This window comes from Psittacula echo (assembly GCF_963264785.1).
Source record: "Psittacula echo genome assembly, chromosome: 1".
Taxonomy (NCBI): domain Eukaryota; kingdom Metazoa; phylum Chordata; class Aves; order Psittaciformes; family Psittacidae; genus Psittacula; species Psittacula echo.
The window spans coordinates 53,509,557-53,528,910 of NC_137735.1; the positions used below are offsets into that span (position 1 = coordinate 53,509,557).

The 19,354-nt window shown below is 36.6% G+C and overlaps 1 protein-coding gene across 1 annotated transcript in view; it reads left to right on the plus strand.

The window, feature by feature from the left end:
- Positions 1-19,354, plus strand: part of RAP1GDS1 (Rap1 GTPase-GDP dissociation stimulator 1) — a gene marked incomplete at both ends in the record, with an annotated part of 94,044 nt that overhangs the window by 21,147 nt on the left and 53,543 nt on the right. Inside the window, 3 exon segments of the mRNA XM_080636154.1 lie at positions 6,469-6,500; positions 7,930-7,982; positions 8,064-8,171. Coding sequence (XP_080492280.1) covers positions 6,469-6,500; positions 7,930-7,982; positions 8,064-8,171 — 193 coding nt within the window.

The following is a 19,354-nucleotide window of genomic DNA, read 5'->3' on the forward strand; positions in this document are numbered from 1 at the left end:
AATGTTCCCACAAAGAACTGGCACACAGTTCCTGTAGGAAAATATGGTAGGCAGTTTTCTGGCAGTCTCTTATCATATCTCATGCTTTCTTGATACCTATCCATGATATGTTGCAGTCTGCTTTGTGGAAATTCTGGGGATAATTCCTGTCTGCATCTGAAGACTCCAGAGAAGAATCTGAAGAATCCAGAATGTGCAGTATCACTGGAACCTGAAAACCAGAAGCTATCTCATGTTGGAACCCCCAAATTCCCACACAAATATTTTTGACCTTAACTTTTCCAAATTTCAGTTCTGCCGTTCACTCACATAGTATATTGATTCCATCTTACCTTACAAATACCCCGTTAAAACAAGCACATTAATATCTTTGCAAAACGATGATGTAATGATACTGACTTCATAACTGCCAATGAGAAATCCTTCAGAACAGGATTTTGTAATAGTATCTGCTAAATAAGACTAAAACCACATACCAAGGAGGAGGATAAGACATTAACTGTTCTTTGACAGAGCATTTGTCCTGTAAGAGATGCACGTCACTTAGAAAAAAACCCTCCAATATTCATCATGTGCTTGGCATGCACTGTATTATATGGCAGATATTTTACATGGTTGAATATATGTGGGTTGATTGAATTCTGGAACTTTCTGTGTTTTGAATACCCAACTATGCTCCCCAGCATTTTTCACATTGGCTGTCACATTATATTGCTGCAGATCAGCCTGAGGCAGGAGGAGGGAGTGTAACACCCATCACAGTCAGCAAGCAGAGGTGTGCAGTGGTGCTCTTAAACAATGTGCTTTCAAATCCTTAATTGTGTTCCCCTTCTTTTTTCTAAACAACCTGTTCGGTGCTTTTGTCTAGAGATAGCAGTGCTTCTGGTCTCAGTGCTTCTGCACAGTGTGGCCAGTAGCATAGCTTTTGACACAATCTGTCAGTGTGAGAATATTTAATCTATTAAATAATACTATGTTTTTGTTAGCCAGTTAAACAGAGTAAGAAAAATCCATATACACCATGATCCACAGATGTTTGTCTTTTTATAATTTTGCTTTTGACATACATCTGTGCCTAAGATATTATTTCTAACGAGGGTGTGATCTCTTGACCAGGGAGATGAGTTGGTAATACATCATGTAAATACAAGTAGGAAGGGTAGGAAGCTTGCTACTGGTGTGCTACAATACCTGCACAGATTTCCTTGGAAGAGGTTTAGAGACTCTGTGTAACTTTAGTGGATGGATAAGAACTACACAAGCTCCCAAGGTGCTAAAAAGTTAGGGTTTTGACTATCTTGCACCTTTTTTGTCTCTAAAACATTTTCTAGAAAGTAAGGGAAAAGGGTAAGATCTATTCAGTAGGGTGACTCTGAAGAAATTAACTGTGATATATATGAATTTATGAAATTAATATATTTATTAAAAGTCATATGAGCATGTGAGAATTAAAGCAGAGGACACAGAGAAAAATTATGTATTACTTGGGGTTGAAACAGTAAGAATAAGACCTTCTTCCATTTAGCACCCAAACAATTTTTCTGTGAAATTTGACTCTCTGAAATCTTGATACAACACTTCACGTAAGTTAGGTTAAACAGGCATCTTACTTTCTTTGTTATCAGTTTTATAACAGAACATTGAATAGAGCCACTGAAGTGAATTCAGTTTCTGTTGCTGAAGATGTGTATCTTTCCTGCTCACTGAGGACCCAATGAGAATTTTAAAGGCTTTTGTCTATTAGAAGTCCAAATTAGTATTTTCTATTACACTCTGCATGTCTCCTGGACCAGAAAAGATCTTTTCATAAACTGAGAACCATATGTCTTGTTTAGTTGAAATAATTTCTTTTTCTATCATTATGTGATTTTTAAATGAAATTAATCCAGTACAGATTCTCTTTATCAAAAAATACATTTATGTTTTTGATTATGAAGAAAATCTATTTAATCCTTCTCTTAGGACCTGTTTTAAGCAAGATTTTTAGGGGCTTGTTGTGAATCAGTAAAAGTTGTTACTTTGGTTTCACTGAATTTTGATCAGTTGGACCTTAAGATAATTTCAGATCTTCAGTGTTTAATTATGAAATATAAAGCTATCTAAATCTGTACCAAATTTTCCTAGGGAAGTGATACAAATCTTCCAAGATTCTACAAAATAGTCTGAAATGTCATTTTTACAGCTCAGCCTTTGCAACTCAAGATTTAAATACTGGTGAAAGGATCATTAGCATGCAGAAACCAATTACAGCAGCTACAGATCAATATACCTTGCAATAGTGTAAACATTCTTGTATTAATATATATTATTTATCTAAAACTACAGTAAATAATAAAATTATTTTCAAATATCTCAAATTTCCCCCAAGGCAAAAAACCCCAACAAAACAGAAAATAAGAAAAAAAAAGTAATTTTGGCTAATCTCTGTTTCTGTTTATCTTTAGGGTTGATCTGTTTAATTCTATTTATGGGCATATTATTGAGGGAGTTGAGAAGTAGAAACCCCAGTACTACACCACTATTTTTGCTTAAAATTAACATGAGTTTTATAGCTAATGGAAAATTTTGCATTGGCAAGAGATTCCAAGTGAACTGAATGCTGGCTGATGCTGCTTTGTTTAAGTTTCTATCCTGATTTTGAATACAAACTAAGTAATTGTTAGCATGTATAGTCTGACCTGATAATTACCAAAAATAATTAGGTAGCTGACTGCTCAAGTGGCAATGAGTCATAGTGTGTCAGTATTTTCAGGTAATAAAAAAAAAAAAAACCTCCATGAGAGATTGAGGTGTCAGAACAGATGTGGAAGCAAATGGATAAATGAAAGAGTAACAAGTCTCTAAGACCAGATGGTATATATCTAAGATTCAGAAAGTGTTTAAGAATGAAGCAGCTGAACTGTTGACAAAAATAGACACTCTTATTAAAATTAGTTACTATGCTAGAAAAGTAGAGCAAATGTACCTAAGTTAAAAACAGGTTGCAGCAGGAACCCTGCAGTTAATGATCAGTATTTCCCTAGAACTAGTAAGATTAGTTGGAAAAACAAAAAAAAAAACAAAACCCACCTGAATGAACATGATAGGGCAGAAACAAAGCAGGATTGCTGTTAAAAATCCCTGCTTAAAATGCCTGGATTTAAGTGTTAATCTGGTTAGAGGCAGTATGAACCTGAGGACTGGTTCAGCACCAAAGATGCAGCTGATAACACAGGAATTACCTTACTGGCTGTGGTGAGATCACAGAACCCAAATCTTTCCCAGCTTGCTGGTTCCAAACAGATGGCCAAACACATACAGGGAAATTTATTTGTCCCTCCTCTTTTCTTGGTCAACAAGATCACTGAGGTGCAGTGTGACAGTGCAAATGCTGTATAGCCCACTTGCAGCCAAAAGACTGCACCAAATTGTCTGATTTCTGACAGTGAATAACCAGTAGCTGATGTGTGGGAAAACAGTTGGCAGGGCAGAAACAGGAGGTGGGCAAGTACAGCATGGTCATCTTCCAATTTCCAGTAATTTGATGTTTAGGAGTTTCCTAATTCAGAAGTTTTACGCATCTCATAATATTAATAGCCATGCATGGACTTTAGCTTCCTCATAATTTTTTTTTCTAATTGAATATATTAAAAGACTCTGTTTATAGTTCTAACCTCTTAACAGTTCCACAGTTAAATTATATGTGGTGTGAAAATGCAGTTTCTCCTCTGCAGAACCAGCACTCTGTGGCTCATGCTACACACATGCACCCTGAAGACATGTTGTGTCTCTCTGGAGAGTCAAGGGAGCAGGAAGCATACAAGAGCACTGGTGCAGCCAAAAGCATCTTATTCAAATGATGCTAAGTGAGAAGAGCCACCTGCAGATAAAACCAGCATGGCCACAGCACCTGTGCTTGTTTGTCAGCTTTCTGAGATGTGTTTCTCTGTGCCTGGAGATCCTTCTTTGACATTGCTGACTGGACAGTGCCTGCAGAACAGAGTCAGTAATTCTCTGGCAGCCTAAATTTCCACAGCAACCAGGTGTAAGAAGGCCTGGTAAGGAAAAGGGACAATTGACTGCTTTGATGGCCAGCACCTCCATCTCCCAGCTCTGACCCGGTATACCATTATGTAGCAGAGAAGCAAGGTGGAGCAGAGGTTCACATAGCACACACGGATCCATTTTCTGTCTGTGTCAGGCAGTTACTAATCCAGTTTGTGAGTATGTCTGATGGGTTGACCCAGCTGTGTTCTGGCAGCAGTGTAAAACACTGCATTCACAAGGACCCGCTTTCATCTGTTTGCCATTCCTGGGGAGTAAAATGCTGTGGGAATCCATTGAGTCACACTGGACTTTGCTTTTCGAGAAGCACTGTTACTTCTCTTATTTTTAGGAGGAAATAGCCAGCTAAGTTTCTCCTGGCATTACCTATCAAAAACTAATTCTTTGCCATTGGTCTCTGACAGCATATATCTACCTCCTGATTAGATGCCAAGTTAAAAAATTTCCTGGATGGGATAAGAACAGTGAGTTGTTTCTAATGATGGATTTGGGTGGTTTGACAGAACACACTGTACACTTGGGAGAGCTTGAGGGCAGCTACTGTAAATAAAGTGGAGGAGTACTTTTTGGCAGTGGCCTAAAGACGAGGACAAAGTTCTTTTGTCCCAATAAACTGTGTGAATTCAGGGTATTTTACATGTCTAGGTAGATAAACAGTTGTATGGGAGTAGGTATCTTCTGACAAGGTATCCAATGGGAAGTGTCTTAGCTTTTCCTTATATGCATTTAAGGACTCATACTGTGCATACCTGACAGCTTATTCAGTGTCCTACAAAGTAATGGGCTGTGATAATTTTAGGCCAGGCCTCTGTGCTTTCTTTGGGGAAGGGATGTCTGAGGTCATTAAAGACCAAAGGCATGCTACAGATTTCACCAGTTGCTGGGCTTCCTACTGCAAAAAGTAATGCAGGCCAAATATGTCTATTATTCAGGCAGTCAGCTTCAGGATCCATATAGGTTAGTTTGTACTGAAACTCTAGGAAGTTAAAGTCCATACAAGTTCATGTAGATGTACAGACTTAAATTTTTAAGACATTTATGCCATTATAACACAAAGAGACTCATAAACCAGCATCATTCCTTCTGCTCAGTCTGGCGTCTGTTTCCTGAGAGGCAGTGAAACAGCTCTGAGGCTGATATAGCCACTATCCCTGTAATAGCAGAACTGCTTGAACTTCTTATCTGATCAGTCTGTTTCAGTATTTCTCATTTCAGTATCTTTTAATTTTGAATTCCTTATCTGTTTATTTGCACGTATAACTTAATAGTTCCTGTAATAACAACAGTATATTGTCTAGCAAATGGTCTACCGTATTCCTACTTACGTTTTCTTTTGCACAAAAGACAAGAGTAGGTTTCAGGCTGCAATAAGCTTAAAGTTGTAGGCTTGTTAGAAATCCAAGGATAGCTGGAATTTATTTTAGAAACAGTTCATACATATGGTTCAAAATTTAAGTTTTATTGTTTGAAAAGTAGTTATAGTATCCAATCATATCTAATGAAATAGCAATTTGACACATATTGCAACATAGTTTCATAAAACAGTTTAAAAGTAACATGGTACCATGAAAAACTGAGTTGGTTGTCCTAGGGAATGAAATATTTGGGTAGTTGCATTTGAAAATTTTGCCCCAAATGCACAATTCTGCATATCATATGTAACTGTAGAGTATTAAAATAGTGGGCTTTCCCCAGAAAAGCTTAACATGGCATTGAGCAGAAAGGGGAGGTAGAAAAAAAAACTGAGACCTTCCTAATTATATTGCAGGTCTGATGTGACATGGAGTGGAAGAAATGACAAGTATTTGAGGTAAAGCAGTTGTCCTTTTCACAGTAAAATAATAAGTGAGAACTTGTGATTTATTTGGCACATGTAAGGTAGAAGAGGCTGTAAGAGAAATAAGGGCTGGATATGCTCTCTGATAACAATAGCCTCTCCCTCCATTGTCTGCAAAATCTGATGTGAAAGTGAATTTCTTACCTGTGCATTTTCTTCTTCCCTAAATTGTGGGAACCCCTGGTTTTTTAGTCCTCCTACTATAAACGGTTGCTACAGTTTCAAAGCTAAGTGTGTGTTTACAGGGAGATGAGATGCCTGTAGGATGGAAGAGAATTAGTGGTATATTAGTGGAAAACTGAAGAGAAGAGTATGAGAGGGTTGTGGGTGAGGGAAGTATTAGAGGTCGAGCGCACAATGTTAAATTGTAGAACTGGGTCTAGTCATTGGGTACCCTTTACCTGTGTCTTCTGACAAATTCCAGCGATATTTCCTGAATAATTTATTTAAGCAATGAGACTTCGCAGTGCCTGTTCAGCTCTGCTGTTAGTTAAGCATCATTCAGTAAATGTGCTGCTGTAAGCCTGCTAGAGAGCAACATAAGTCAGGGAAAATTATAAATCTTTTTCCTCTTGTTTTTCTTCCAGGAAATGTCAGTTCAGCATAGCAAGGAGAGATGGTAATGGGCGGGTTTAAGATCCCAAAGAGCACAACCAAGTGCAGCCGCCCCAAAGACTTTTACAGAGTTGCCTGCACACTGCTGGCTCTCTGTATTTAGGAGGAAAGGGATTCCTGGCTATAGTGTGGCTAAGAACATGTTTGTTACTGAATAGACAAACTAACTGCCTGATAAACAATTTTATTATAAATGTCATACCTAAATAAGGAGCATACAGGATATGGAGCTACAAAAGCATATGCTAATAAAAAATGGAGCTGGGACAAAGCCACAGCTTTGGCTGAGAAGCAGAGCACCTCCAGGAGGAATGAGATTCTATCCTCTTTGTGGGATGCCTGCTGTGTCTCCACTGAGCGGGCAGCGCCTCAAAGAGCATGGGAAGTTCTTGCTATGCCTCCTTTCCTTTGCACCATCCCATATGTGGGCAAGTGAAGAGGAGGCAAGGCATAGCAGCTACCAACTTGCCTGTGAAGGGCTTCCTACATTGGTGTGAAGCACTAAGCTGCTGTTCACACTCAGCAGATAACAATGATGCATTGCAAAGAGACTGTACCTATGGTTCTGTAGGACTTGGATCAAGGCTTTTTGATTAGTCACTGAGGAACAAGAGACAGCTAGACACTATTTAACATTATTTGTTTTGAGTAACACTTTCTGCTTACTGACAGAGTTGGCATGGAAACTGAATCAGCACTCATTTTTTAAAAGGGTAGTCCATTCAGAGTGAGGTTAGTCATCAGCAGGCAAACCAAAGAGACTCAGGCTGCAGCTGCTAACACTTATACCTTGCTGATGAATAGGCAGAATATTCAAAATGATAGCAGTCATATTACCCTAACTTTTATGAGAAAAAATGTGCATCTGTTGAGAATTATATTTTGTGATTTGCATTTGGGTGTTCATATCTTCAAGTGGGGAGAGTTACTTAATTATCTAAAGTCCACAACAGAACTTTCATATTTCTAGAAGATGCCTTATGTTTTTATGGATCAGTTGAATTTAAAGAGTTAACACAGTTCATACAAACAGTGCTGCTTGTAACATTGTGGTGGAAAATGGCATAATACTTAGAAGACTAAAAGCTTAACACTATGCATCTGTGAATGTATAGCCTAGACGGAAGCCTACACAGCATGCAGAAAATGGCATTTTCAATTACTTTGACTTTATTGATGAAAAAAAATCAAGATGTGTTCATTTCCATCCTATTTCCCACACACACACACAAGGACAGAAGCACAGAAATGGCTGCTGGTTTTCTGCACGAACTAGGCTGAGAAAATATTGATGGCTAAATTGCTGTTCAGTGGCATTTCGTAAAGTGCCTGCTGGCATCCTATTCTCAAATACAGAATGATAAATGTATATTTAAATTTGACAAGTTTAATTTCATCTATAACCTTTGACTCCTGGCTTTTTGTATTCTCAGGATAGAGACCATAAATGCCTTCTTCATTGATAAAGGATCTTGTTTACTTCACAGTAACTATTTACATTCAAGGCTATAATGCTGTTACCACATTGAGAAGACTGATTTCTCTTTTCTTTGTGTTTACCAAGCAGATAATCTAAGTGATGCCCTGAAAAAGCTGAAGATAACAACCACTGACAGCACAGCAGATAGCTTGGAGGGATGCTTGGACTGTCTGCTTCAAGCTCTGGCACAAAACAGTAAGTTGTATGGACCTTTCAATTTTTAAATCATATAATCAGTGAATTAAAGTGGAGGTACTAAATGTGGCAGAAAGACTGACACAGAAGCAGTAGGCTGCTGGATTGGCTGTTCTGGATTTTATTGTGGTTTTTTTTTTTTTTAATCCATGTATCTGTAACATTCAAGTAACAATGAAGACAGTGGCAGGTATTTGGAACAGCTGTAGTCCAGTCCTTTTTCCAATATGACAAAGTAGCATAATTACTTTTCCAATTGATCACTCAAGAAACAAAGAACAGGGATGAACAAAAAAGCCTCATATGATAGGGAGAGAGTATGGAAGCTGCTGGCAAATTCTGGTTAGAAGAGCATAGTTTCCTATTTGTAATGTATTTTTCCTCATACTTCTGATTACATATTTCTTCCTTATCAGTAGTTTCAGTTAGCAGAAGTAGGCCGGATATCCAAATTTGACATGTGTTATAATAACAAAAATAACTTAAGAATGAAACGAGATGTCTTTTTCACCAAACACTAGAATGTATGTCCCCACTCACAGTAGGCAGAAAGGTATGGTAGGTGAAGATAACAATTTATAAGGCTTTTCTGAGCTTAACTTTCTTAGCGCTTCAGATGGTGGCAGAAGAAAAATCTGTGTACCATTTCAGGTTGAAAAACTTGTTAGGATAGATACAAGCTAAGATTAGAAATTCTCGATTTAAAAAAAAATGTTATACTTTGTAAATATCAATACACACAAAAGTACATACTATTAGTAAGACTTGTTTCTTTCCCATGATGATATTCTGTAAATCACAGCCTTTTGGCTTAGTTGGTATAAAATACGTCCTGAGATTTTTGCACAATAGTATATAAGCACCATCCACATCAAATCAAATATGAATTATAAGAGTCTGTATATTTAATGGTAGTGGGGTTTTAATTCTGGTTATTTTGCAAGGAGATGTCAGCCAGGAAATAATAAATATTTGCTATTAGATCAATTGTTTCTTTGATTTTTTCGAAGATGCTGAATCATTTTTCTTATGGATTTAGTTAAAAGGTGTATCTTATACTTTAATCCAGCTTCCAGTTGGATTTGGTATCTCCGGTACTATTAAGTCAAAGAAATGCTTAAATGGTAAGTGCTAAAAAGAAGATGGTGTGAAAAGTGTCCAGATACTTAGTGTAAATAACAGAGTTTACCATTTTGCCTGTGAAGGTCATGTAGCTGTGTCACAGAACAAGTTTGGCAGATGCAAAATAATTTTGACTAATGTACAGCAAACTTACCAAAGTTTACTTGCAGCCAGATGACTCTTCCATTTCAGTCTAGGGATTTGCTCTTCTTTCCAAAATCTTTTCTCTTCTAGTCTCATATCTGCCAGATCAGATAAACAGTTTGTTACGATTTTGACCTCTCTCTTTTGGGTAGTTTTGAAAAATTTAGCTAGAATCCTTACATCATTTACCATGTTCTTTGCATGTAAGTTAGTAACATGAATATATGCCTGCTGAGCTGCCATGATATACATCTCCATGTAGTTTCAGTTGCCAAAGACTGGGGGCAACTAAAATAACTTGCTGAAAATTAGATACGTTAGATGAGACAGCTCCTTTAACAGCTTGCTGGTGATTTAGGAACCCGTATATCAATTCCTTTTCAAGTGAATTAGGTGCTTCAATACCTGAGTTTTGCAGAGTCTCTTTGGACAACACGCTTTAGTTCTCAAGACAATCTGAAGATTTTGGGGAAAAAAAAAATCCTCATAGAATAGAGATTTCTGGTTTGGAATAAAACTGTGAGAACAGCAGTAAATTCAAAAGACTTCAGACATTAATAGATAGATTCAACAAACAATACAGAATCAGCTTTCTGAATGCTACAGTCTCTGAGCTATTATTGGGCTAAAAATATGTTATGACTGTCCTTTCTTTGACCAAACAACCAGTGGATGTCCTTTCTCACAGTTCTCATCTGTCATTTAACATCTTAAGATGAATTTTATTTGATTGATTTTTAGTTACAGTACATGGTAAATATATAGTATATATATGTTAACATATAGATATACAATAGACACTGTACCTGTGCTGTGTATAAATTATTTTACAATAATAATCAGAAATCAGATTGTTCATGTAAATCTACATGTTAATTGTAATGCAGAAATAACTTAAACAAGATTTCTCAAATAATTATTATATTCTCCTTTAGCATATTCCCATGTTTATTATTATAGTAATAAATATACATTCTGATTACTGTTCAGTAAATCATACAGAGTAACACTAGAAAAATAAGCCGTGCAAGAAATAGAGTTTATTTTAAGAGGATTCTATAGCACTATGATTTCATTGGGACTTCACAGTGGTATCTTTAAGTTAAAGAACTTAAAGTTTTATTCACTTCAGTAAGACTTGGCGGTAAAAGTATCATTTTATCTCATATAAAATTTAGTATATTACAATACAGTAATGCAACCCACTCCCTTTTATTGCAAGCCAAAACCAGCAGTTAAACCCAGTGTTAATACAACACTGAGATTTTTTTAAAAAGGAAATAATTTCCACAACTTCAGTTTGAGCATATTGCATGTACATGTGAATATTTCAGAGACCATTACGCTGCTTTTAATTGATAACTGCATGCATGCAGCATAGGGTTGTTCTTGCTGCAGAAACATAAGTTGAATTCCTTAGTCTGTAACAATATAGTGCCAATTGTAGTTCCATTTACTTTGCATACAATCTTCTAACTATTCATTGCATTAAAGCACTACAAACCACTTTCTTCTCCTATTGTCTACCATATAGAAAGAGATGGCAAAGTTATGATTAATATTGCAGCTTTCATTTCTTTCTTTGTTTTTTTTCACACTCCTCCTGGCAGCTGATCTTTTGATAATCCCAGGCTATACTGCCCTGGAACATGGTACCTCCTGTCTGGTTTTACCAGCTATTCTGCCATTTGTCACATGAATCAAATTAAGGTGTTTGCACACACATGCTATATTACACAACGGTGAATCAAATAGTTTGCTGAATGTGGTAACTGCTGGTAAATATTTGGCAAGCCAAATTCAAATTATTTTAGCTACTGTTTGTTTAGGGCAATAGTTGTATAGCCCTTCACATCTGAGACTCAGGCCTGAAAATCCTGCACAGATGGTTTCTTTACAAGACATTATTTGGAAGGAACTATATTCCTATTTATGCAGATATTTTAGTTCTTATCTGTCACTAGCACTTCTGGCTGAGGCCAGTCATATATGGCCTGTCCTGGGGCACCAGATAAAACTGAGGAATCTTAGATGAAAGAGGCAGCAATGACAGAGGAATAAGAGATAAGCATTCATTAAGAGTGCTTTAGAATAATAAGAACATACCTTATTTTGTGTGAACTTCCTTCTGCATTCCCAGTGAAGTCAACTGGCCTGCAGTAGTGGTAGTGACCTGCACCATAAGACATGCAGTAACATTAGTCTAAATTCCCAGCTACTGTAAATCAGCACTGCTCCTTTGACCTAATCTGCCTCATTCATGTAACCTGAGATTCTTTCCACCTTACTTCTGAAAGGAAAACATGATTGCTTATTCTCTCTCTCCTCACCAGTGTTCACCATCTCTAGATTGCTGAACTTTACGTAATTTAGATTTTTAAGGAAGGCTGTGGTGCGTGATCCATAAGAAGTGTTGGAGCAAAGAAATAGTCATTCACTGAATGAAATACTTGCTTCTACTGAATAAGGGAATGAAATTCATATATCACGTGTATTTTCTTTTTAAAACTATATTTTTAAAAAAATTACTCCATTGTCTGCTCTGTAGAATTTGTTTTCTTTCTATAGAGTTATAGTTTAATGTGTTATAGTCAAGAAAGAATTTTGCTGATCTGGAAGCAGACTTCTACAGTAATATGGAGCATAGAATGATCATAATCAGAAAATGAAAAAACAATGAATTACTGTGTCAAAGAATGTGATTCTGAGGTTATGCAGCTTTTTTTGATTCAGCATAAAAAAAAAAAACCCCAAACCTAAAACTCTGAAACTAACTGTTCATTGCAAAATGCAGGCTTTTTACAAACAGGGGTCGTTTTCTCCCCACCCTTAATGGGCTAGATTAATAAACAGCTTGTCTAGCTTTACATGCATAATAACATCCATAGAGAAGAAAAGAATTGAAGTCTGCAGAAAAATCCATAGGAGGAAAGTGGGGGAAATAGAGCTATGGTAGGTGAACCTGGATGCATTTTTCTCAGAGAAATGCAGTTGTGTCACCTCTCAGTGCTCACTGGAGAAGTCTGAGCAAGTTCTGTCCCCCTGGGCTTCAGGCTGCCCTCTGACCAACACGCAGATGTTGCATACTTGTCTGCAGCCCGCAGGCATCTCACTCGTCTTAGACACAGTTATGAAAGCTGTATATTTGCTCTGGTATTTTTGCCAAGTTTCTGTCATATTTAGCAGCTTTGGAATTTAAGGGTATTTTGTTGTGTGTTTGGTTGGGTTCTTTTAATGACACTTATAGAGGAACATTCTCTGAAATATCGTTGTTCTTCTAAGTACAAGTGGTACTGAAAGTTACACTAAAGATGGAAGGGAGGCATATTTGCTTTCCTGACCAACCAAAATTTTCAGTGCAAATACTGTAGAAAATTGACAGCATTAAACATCAGCTCCAGAGGCATCATTAGACTTGGTATATTAATGAATTCTATTACTTTTTGAATAATAGAAAGCAACTGAATGTTACAAGCTCAAGTTACTTTCTATTTTGGAAGCAAAACCTAACTTGTGAAAAAGAAAAAATAGTGGTTTCAAGAGTTCTGTTCTAAAAGCACAATGTTGCATGTTTTGCTGTCATAATTCAAAGAACATAGTAGTTAGAACTGAACTAGTTATATGTAGAAAAAGATCTGAGACAATGGATGCATATTCATCCATTTATGATTTTACTGGCTCAGATATTTTCAACTTAAGCCTTAATCAATGGCAGGCTAAACTAACAGATAAAAATGTGATAGCTTAACATATGCTTTGCAGCTTGAAATCTCTTTTTCAAAAAAGACTTTGTCAAAAGAATGGGTAAAGCGCATATGCACTGGAGAAAAGATTGTGGACATACATTTCTGGAAAGAAGTAGTAAATGCTTGATTTCTCATCTCACACCCAAAGAAAAATACAGGCATGTTCTATAGGATTTGGGGAACAATAGGGAAATACAACAGAAAACAATATTTGCCATCATTTTATATCAACATATACAAATTTCTTCCTATTAAGAGCTGTCTCATAAACATTGTGCCTATCAAAAAAGTGTAGTTATCCAAAGATCTTTGAACAGAAATCCACAAAAAAGGACTACCTGAGAAAAAGAAAACAAGAACAAAATAAAGGCCTTCTGGGGCCTAATTTTTGCAGTAACAACTTCCTCCCCAATGTTATTGCTAGTCCAGACATGCTGTGTCTCAGATACCAGAGGTTATAGCAGACATAAATAACCCAGCTTTGATAAATGAGAAATCTGAAAATCTGCTGAGAATATTATTTTTGGCTCTGATATACTCAGTCTAAGAGGCTGAAAATGCCCACTAATCCCAGCCTTCAGCACCTGGCTCTGAAAAATGTCTTAACGTGTAATTGAAGTGCAAAAGTTAGAATATACATTTGAAACATTTTTTTACACATAACTTTTGGGGAGGCTGAGTATGTGCTTACAAGTTTGTGTGTAAAAATGGTTTAGCAAAATCATACCAATAAAAGTAAGTGAGAGGGCAGGGCTCCAATTTTGAAAAGGATTTAAAAATCTTGGAAAGCTTTTACAGTGCAAGTAAGGTTAAAAATAATGTGCTTTAACTTGAAGATGTGGTTGGCTAAGATGACCAATTTTCTATTTATTGAATTATGCTGATACCAGTAAGTCAAGGAACCATCAAATGACGCATGAAATTTTTAAATTAGTGTTTGAAACTGGAAATTTCAGCATTATTCTAAGGCTTCTTTGGCATGCCATTTTTCTCCCGAGAATGAGCATAGTTTCTTTATGCCACTTTTTGAATATAACTCACTGTGTTTTATCGGAGAAAATAACATTGTTACAAACTCTCTGAGCAACTGATAGCCAGCCTGTGCCATCGCTTCCTGCTGTTTCAGCTTTATGGTGTTGAGATCATGAGCTCAGCCCTCCTACCTAAAGCTTCTGTTCACGTTTTCTTTTGAAAGTCACCAGTGGGTTTTCTGAAACGCGTTGGTTCTTATTTGATGGCATCACAGAGGAGGATGTGTTAGCATCTGGAGTGCTTACAGAAATGTTGGATTTCTGCAGAGATTGCAGATCTCTCACATTCCTTCATTGGTGATGAAACTTTCCATCCAATGCCCTGAATCTTCTGTAGGCACTTGCTTTCAAAGGCATGTGGTTTCCTGTCTTTAATGTTTTGGTGGATTTCCAGTTCTCACAACCATATGTTAACACAGAGGTTATATTTGAGTTGGAAATTCTGAGTTTTATTCTGCTCTTTATAGCTGTGGCTTCCATATGTTGTTGGATTTAGTTAGTACTCATGCTCTTCCTATACTTGATGTTCCTTTTTCTGATCTTTGCTAGCCATAGAAGATGGTACAATTCCTTCACTGGAGCAGAAAATTAATGGAGAATTTAGAGATACCATTTTGTAATTGTTAATTTCAGGGCTCAACTAAAAAAAAAAAAAAAATTTTAATGTTTTGTTGTTATTAATGGCTTTGATTTGTGAAAAATATGAGAGCTTTACCTACTCCTATCTATTTCTTTCTTAGACATTTTTGACAGTTCAGTGTACATACTGTAATTTATTCATTGCAGAGTTAGGTAAGCAGCTATCTGCTTAAGTTTTAGCACATGAGAGTGCCGTCTTATTGCAGGGAAATCTTGTACCTGTTTAGTATACACCTGATTAAGCAATAATCACTTAATCTTTTTTCTCCTGTGATCCTCTCACACATTGGTATGAAAGTAAAAGATGTGCTACTCTCCCACCCCAACAGAAAAAAATAAGTTGTAGAACCTTTTGTCCTAGCAGAGTTATTCTAAAGTATTAAACATTATCTGAAATCACTTTCATTTTTTTCCCATTGGCTAGACATTTTAAGCTTACTCCTTTCCCTTTCTGAATCATAGAGAAAAAAGCCTTCACATTTCACAGCTTGCTCCAGCAAACCTGTCTTTCAAAAATCACCAAACTAACCTTTATCTGTTTGAAGACTGTTTGGGCAGAGTAAGAGTAAAATGAGGTATAAGGGTAAAATGGAGTGACAATCATTTCATGTGGATTGTGACCAAGTAACAATACTTTCATGATTGTGAATGCTTGCACAGCATTATAGCTTAAAACAAAACAATAACGATCTGTAAGTCCCTATTCTGACCCTCACATATGGCATTAGCTTTTGGCTACCGTTATTTCTTATCAACAAGAAAGATCACTCAGCATCCCCACAGATTAAATACACATTACTAACAAGTAAGCTGTAACAACACAAGACTGTGAATAAGCAGATCAAGGTAGCATAGCACAAGCAAGTGGGCATACAATGGCACCAGTTGGATCAGAAGCCTGTTAAACCAACTCATAACTAGACGCATTAAGTCCAATGACAAATAGCATCTCCCTGCTCTCTTATTCCTTCTTATCTTGAAGGACGTAGGTCTTTATGTTCTGCTAGACCCACCAAGCTCAAGAGATATGTTTGTATGTATAAAGCTATATACATGGCAAAGCATTTGCATGTTCAGAGCCAAAATATGTACAGCTTCTTTTAGCAATTCCTTTGTTTGGGTCACCATCAGTCTTGATTATTTTATGACAGTAGATGTCAATGAAAGTGTTCTTAATAGGTGTATTTTCAGTTTATTTCTTAGTAGGTTATCTTTGCTGAGCTTCATATGAGCCTGGTTTTGTTGATGAAGAGTATAACTCTATAAAATTAAAGGAAAAAGTATGACTTAAACATTTAGCTTTTGCCATTGAATTATGTTTTACACCACCTATATTAGTAGAAATTAATATAACATTTAACATAATTGGGAATATTTTGCATGACCAAAGACCATTTTGATTGGTGTGTATGTATAAAATAAAGACTTGTGGTGATAATGGATTACAGGGGAATAAATTTTTTACAGGAGCATTTTCACAGAGATAATATGGTAAGAAAAGAAGATAGTACATAAAACTTGAGGAAGGTTTTATATCTGCTGGTAGGGAAGGCTCAGGCCTGTTTTTGCATGAGTGAGGATGGAAACCATCTTAATACAGATGCAGTTTCTTTTGGCTAAAACATTCCTTTGCTACAACACCTTAAACTACATCCCTCAGAAAGTAACTATAACAGACTTAGTATTTTTGTAGCTTTTGGCAGTATAGCTGCATCAGCAGTAAGGGTTTGCTGGTAGGAAGCTGTCAAACCAAAACTTGCATCTTAGACCAGCTTACTCACACAAGCAAGAATTTATAGTTTGCCTCCAATGCAGAAAATTTCTTATAGCGGGACAGAAGTTCAGATTGAACTGAGCCAGCTCAGACAATTAGGCTCATTGTAGTCCATTAAGTTTACTTGAGAAGATTTCTAGTCAAATGCCTTTCTGAAAGTTAGGGATCCTGATGAATACTTTGTAAGAGGGAGTTTTGGCTGAAGTGCTCTGTTATAAAGCATTCCTCTTTTTGCTGTTTGTTGCATTTTAGGTTATGAAACTGATGCCTTTTCATGGCACTGTATACACATAATCCAGAAATGTTTCATCCTAAATGTTATATATATTATTACAGTATACCTATTTAATTGGAATGTACTAAATCAAGGTGACTGCTTTTTATTGGACTATTTCCCAGTAAACTGGCATACCCTAATGATATTGAATGGTAATCACCATGCTTAGTGGGATTATATTTTACATAAATTCCTCTTAATAGTGATGTATTTAGTTAGTGCCAGATAGTTAAATGATGTTTATCCAAGTGTTAAATTCCAAGTGCTATTCATTGAATACACAATGTGCCAAATAAAGATTAAATATTATGTATTTTTTCTTCACAGAAGGCATCAGTAAATAGCAGTTCCAGATAATGGAATTGACAAATTTCTTTTCAGATTGCATTTCAAAAATGCAATACTGAAGCAAAGGAAAAGGCCTGCCTTTTTTAAATGCAATACAGAAACAAAGGAAAAGGCCTGATTTTGACATAAGAATTGTATTTGGAGATCATGTAATTCACAATTTCAGATCTGAAATGTTGTTTTTAGTTTTGTTCTAGTCCATTATAATTTACAGATGTGATCCTTTTTAGATTAGATTTTTGTTAAGCTACTTTGACAACAAAGCTTTGTAAAAACTTCAGTAGCTAAAACATTCCTTTGTACCTAGATGTACTCTTCCAATAAGCACTGGGCAGAATTTTGCAGCAGGCATTTCAGCTTGCTTGAGAGCACTCTTAAGAGATTGCTTAAAAGGAATATGAAACATTTCCTGCACATACAATGCTCAGCTTTCAAATCTGGTTGGATTTTTAAACTAAATTGATTTTGGGGAAGGGATTTTACACTATGGGCATAGTATTTCTGTTATACTGATCGAAAAACTAAAGCATGAGGATACTTAAGGCTTTGCCCAGGGTCCTGTAGTAAGTCCAATTAGTACAAGTAACAAAGAGGGCAGATTCAAGTGTCTGCACAGGCTGAATATAAAACATGAAGATGCTAATGAATGACATTTGTACTTAGATGCCAAAGAACAAACTTGGCAGTTGAGGCACTAATATCAAACTCCTTCAGCAACTGTGCTACCAAAGTGGTTACCTCCTGCGGAGGGTGAGTCAGAAAGGGAGAGTGGGGGAACTAACAACTCAGTAAATCTGCCAAACTATGCGTCAGGGCTTTAAACTAGACCCAGTTCAGGAACTCAGGGGTTCCAGGCTGTGTAACTTTCATATTCTGCTTTGTGCTGTGACATATCCATGCAAGTACTGATGTGCACGTTTCTTTGTTGAAGGCAAAGATGGCATGTATTTTTATTGAATTACTTCATTGGTACCTGCAGCAGGCTATTCCAGGGGTGGGTGTCATCGTGAAATTCACTTTTATTCTTTGGGTATAGCTTTTGGAGAATTTAATCAGAGGGAATCATGCAGCTAGTTGGTTGATGAATCTGTCTCTCCATCTGTCCTTCCTTCCTTGTTAGAGCTGAGATTTTAATTACAAACATCTGTGCACCATCTCTGTTTCTTCATTAAAAATAGGAATTGAGGTTGCCCTGTTGTTGCTGGCAGAGACAGAACAGAGCAAATACCATGATGGAAATATTTGCACAGAAGGGAGAACCCTCCCTCCCTCCCTGACTCCTAGGGATCTAGTTTGAAGAATAGGTGAGCAAGTAGATGCATTTGTGGGGATTTCTCCATGTGAGGAGGAGCATGCCTAAAGAAAATTGTATTTATATATTTATTTCTATATATAAATTATTATTAGAGGATTTATTTTTTTTTTTTTTACTGTGAAAACAACTCTTGATAAGCAAGTCTTTTTGGCTAAAGTATGTTAAACAAAAGCCTCCTTATCAGTGGTGCATTCTTTATCGCATGAGAGCACATAATTTGTTTCACTGAGGTTCTTTACAACCACTTTTTGTGCTCTTGTAGTCAAACTGAAATCTCCAGTTTGTGGTTTGGAAAATACAGTAGGAGGCTATGGAGAGAGAGAGAGAGAGTGCTTCTTGAGGGAGGCCGTATATGGAGAAAACATCAATACTTACTCTCAGTTATGTGAACCTTTTTTACTGTGGTGGTTAGGAGGATGTGCCAGTTAGAATAATATCACTTGCTTCCTTCATTCTCCTCCCTTCTGCCTCTGAAAGAGCAGATGGAAGGTTCCTTTCATGATATACGTGGCTCATCATTATTTATTCATATGTTCATCTTTCTCTTTCTGATGAAAGTACATGTAGGAGGAACATTAAAAAGCCAAGGTAATTTTCTGCAGTAGTTTGAGGAGGTTTATAAAACATCTTTGCAGCTTGAAATACATACATTTTTCAAAAGAGTGCATTGCAAACACGGTTGGCTTAATAAAGAGGACACTTACGAAGCTGCTTATTTACAATTCTGTGGTGTGCCTCATTTCTCATGTAAAGCTACACAACATGGAAATCATTGCAGTGCTAGCCT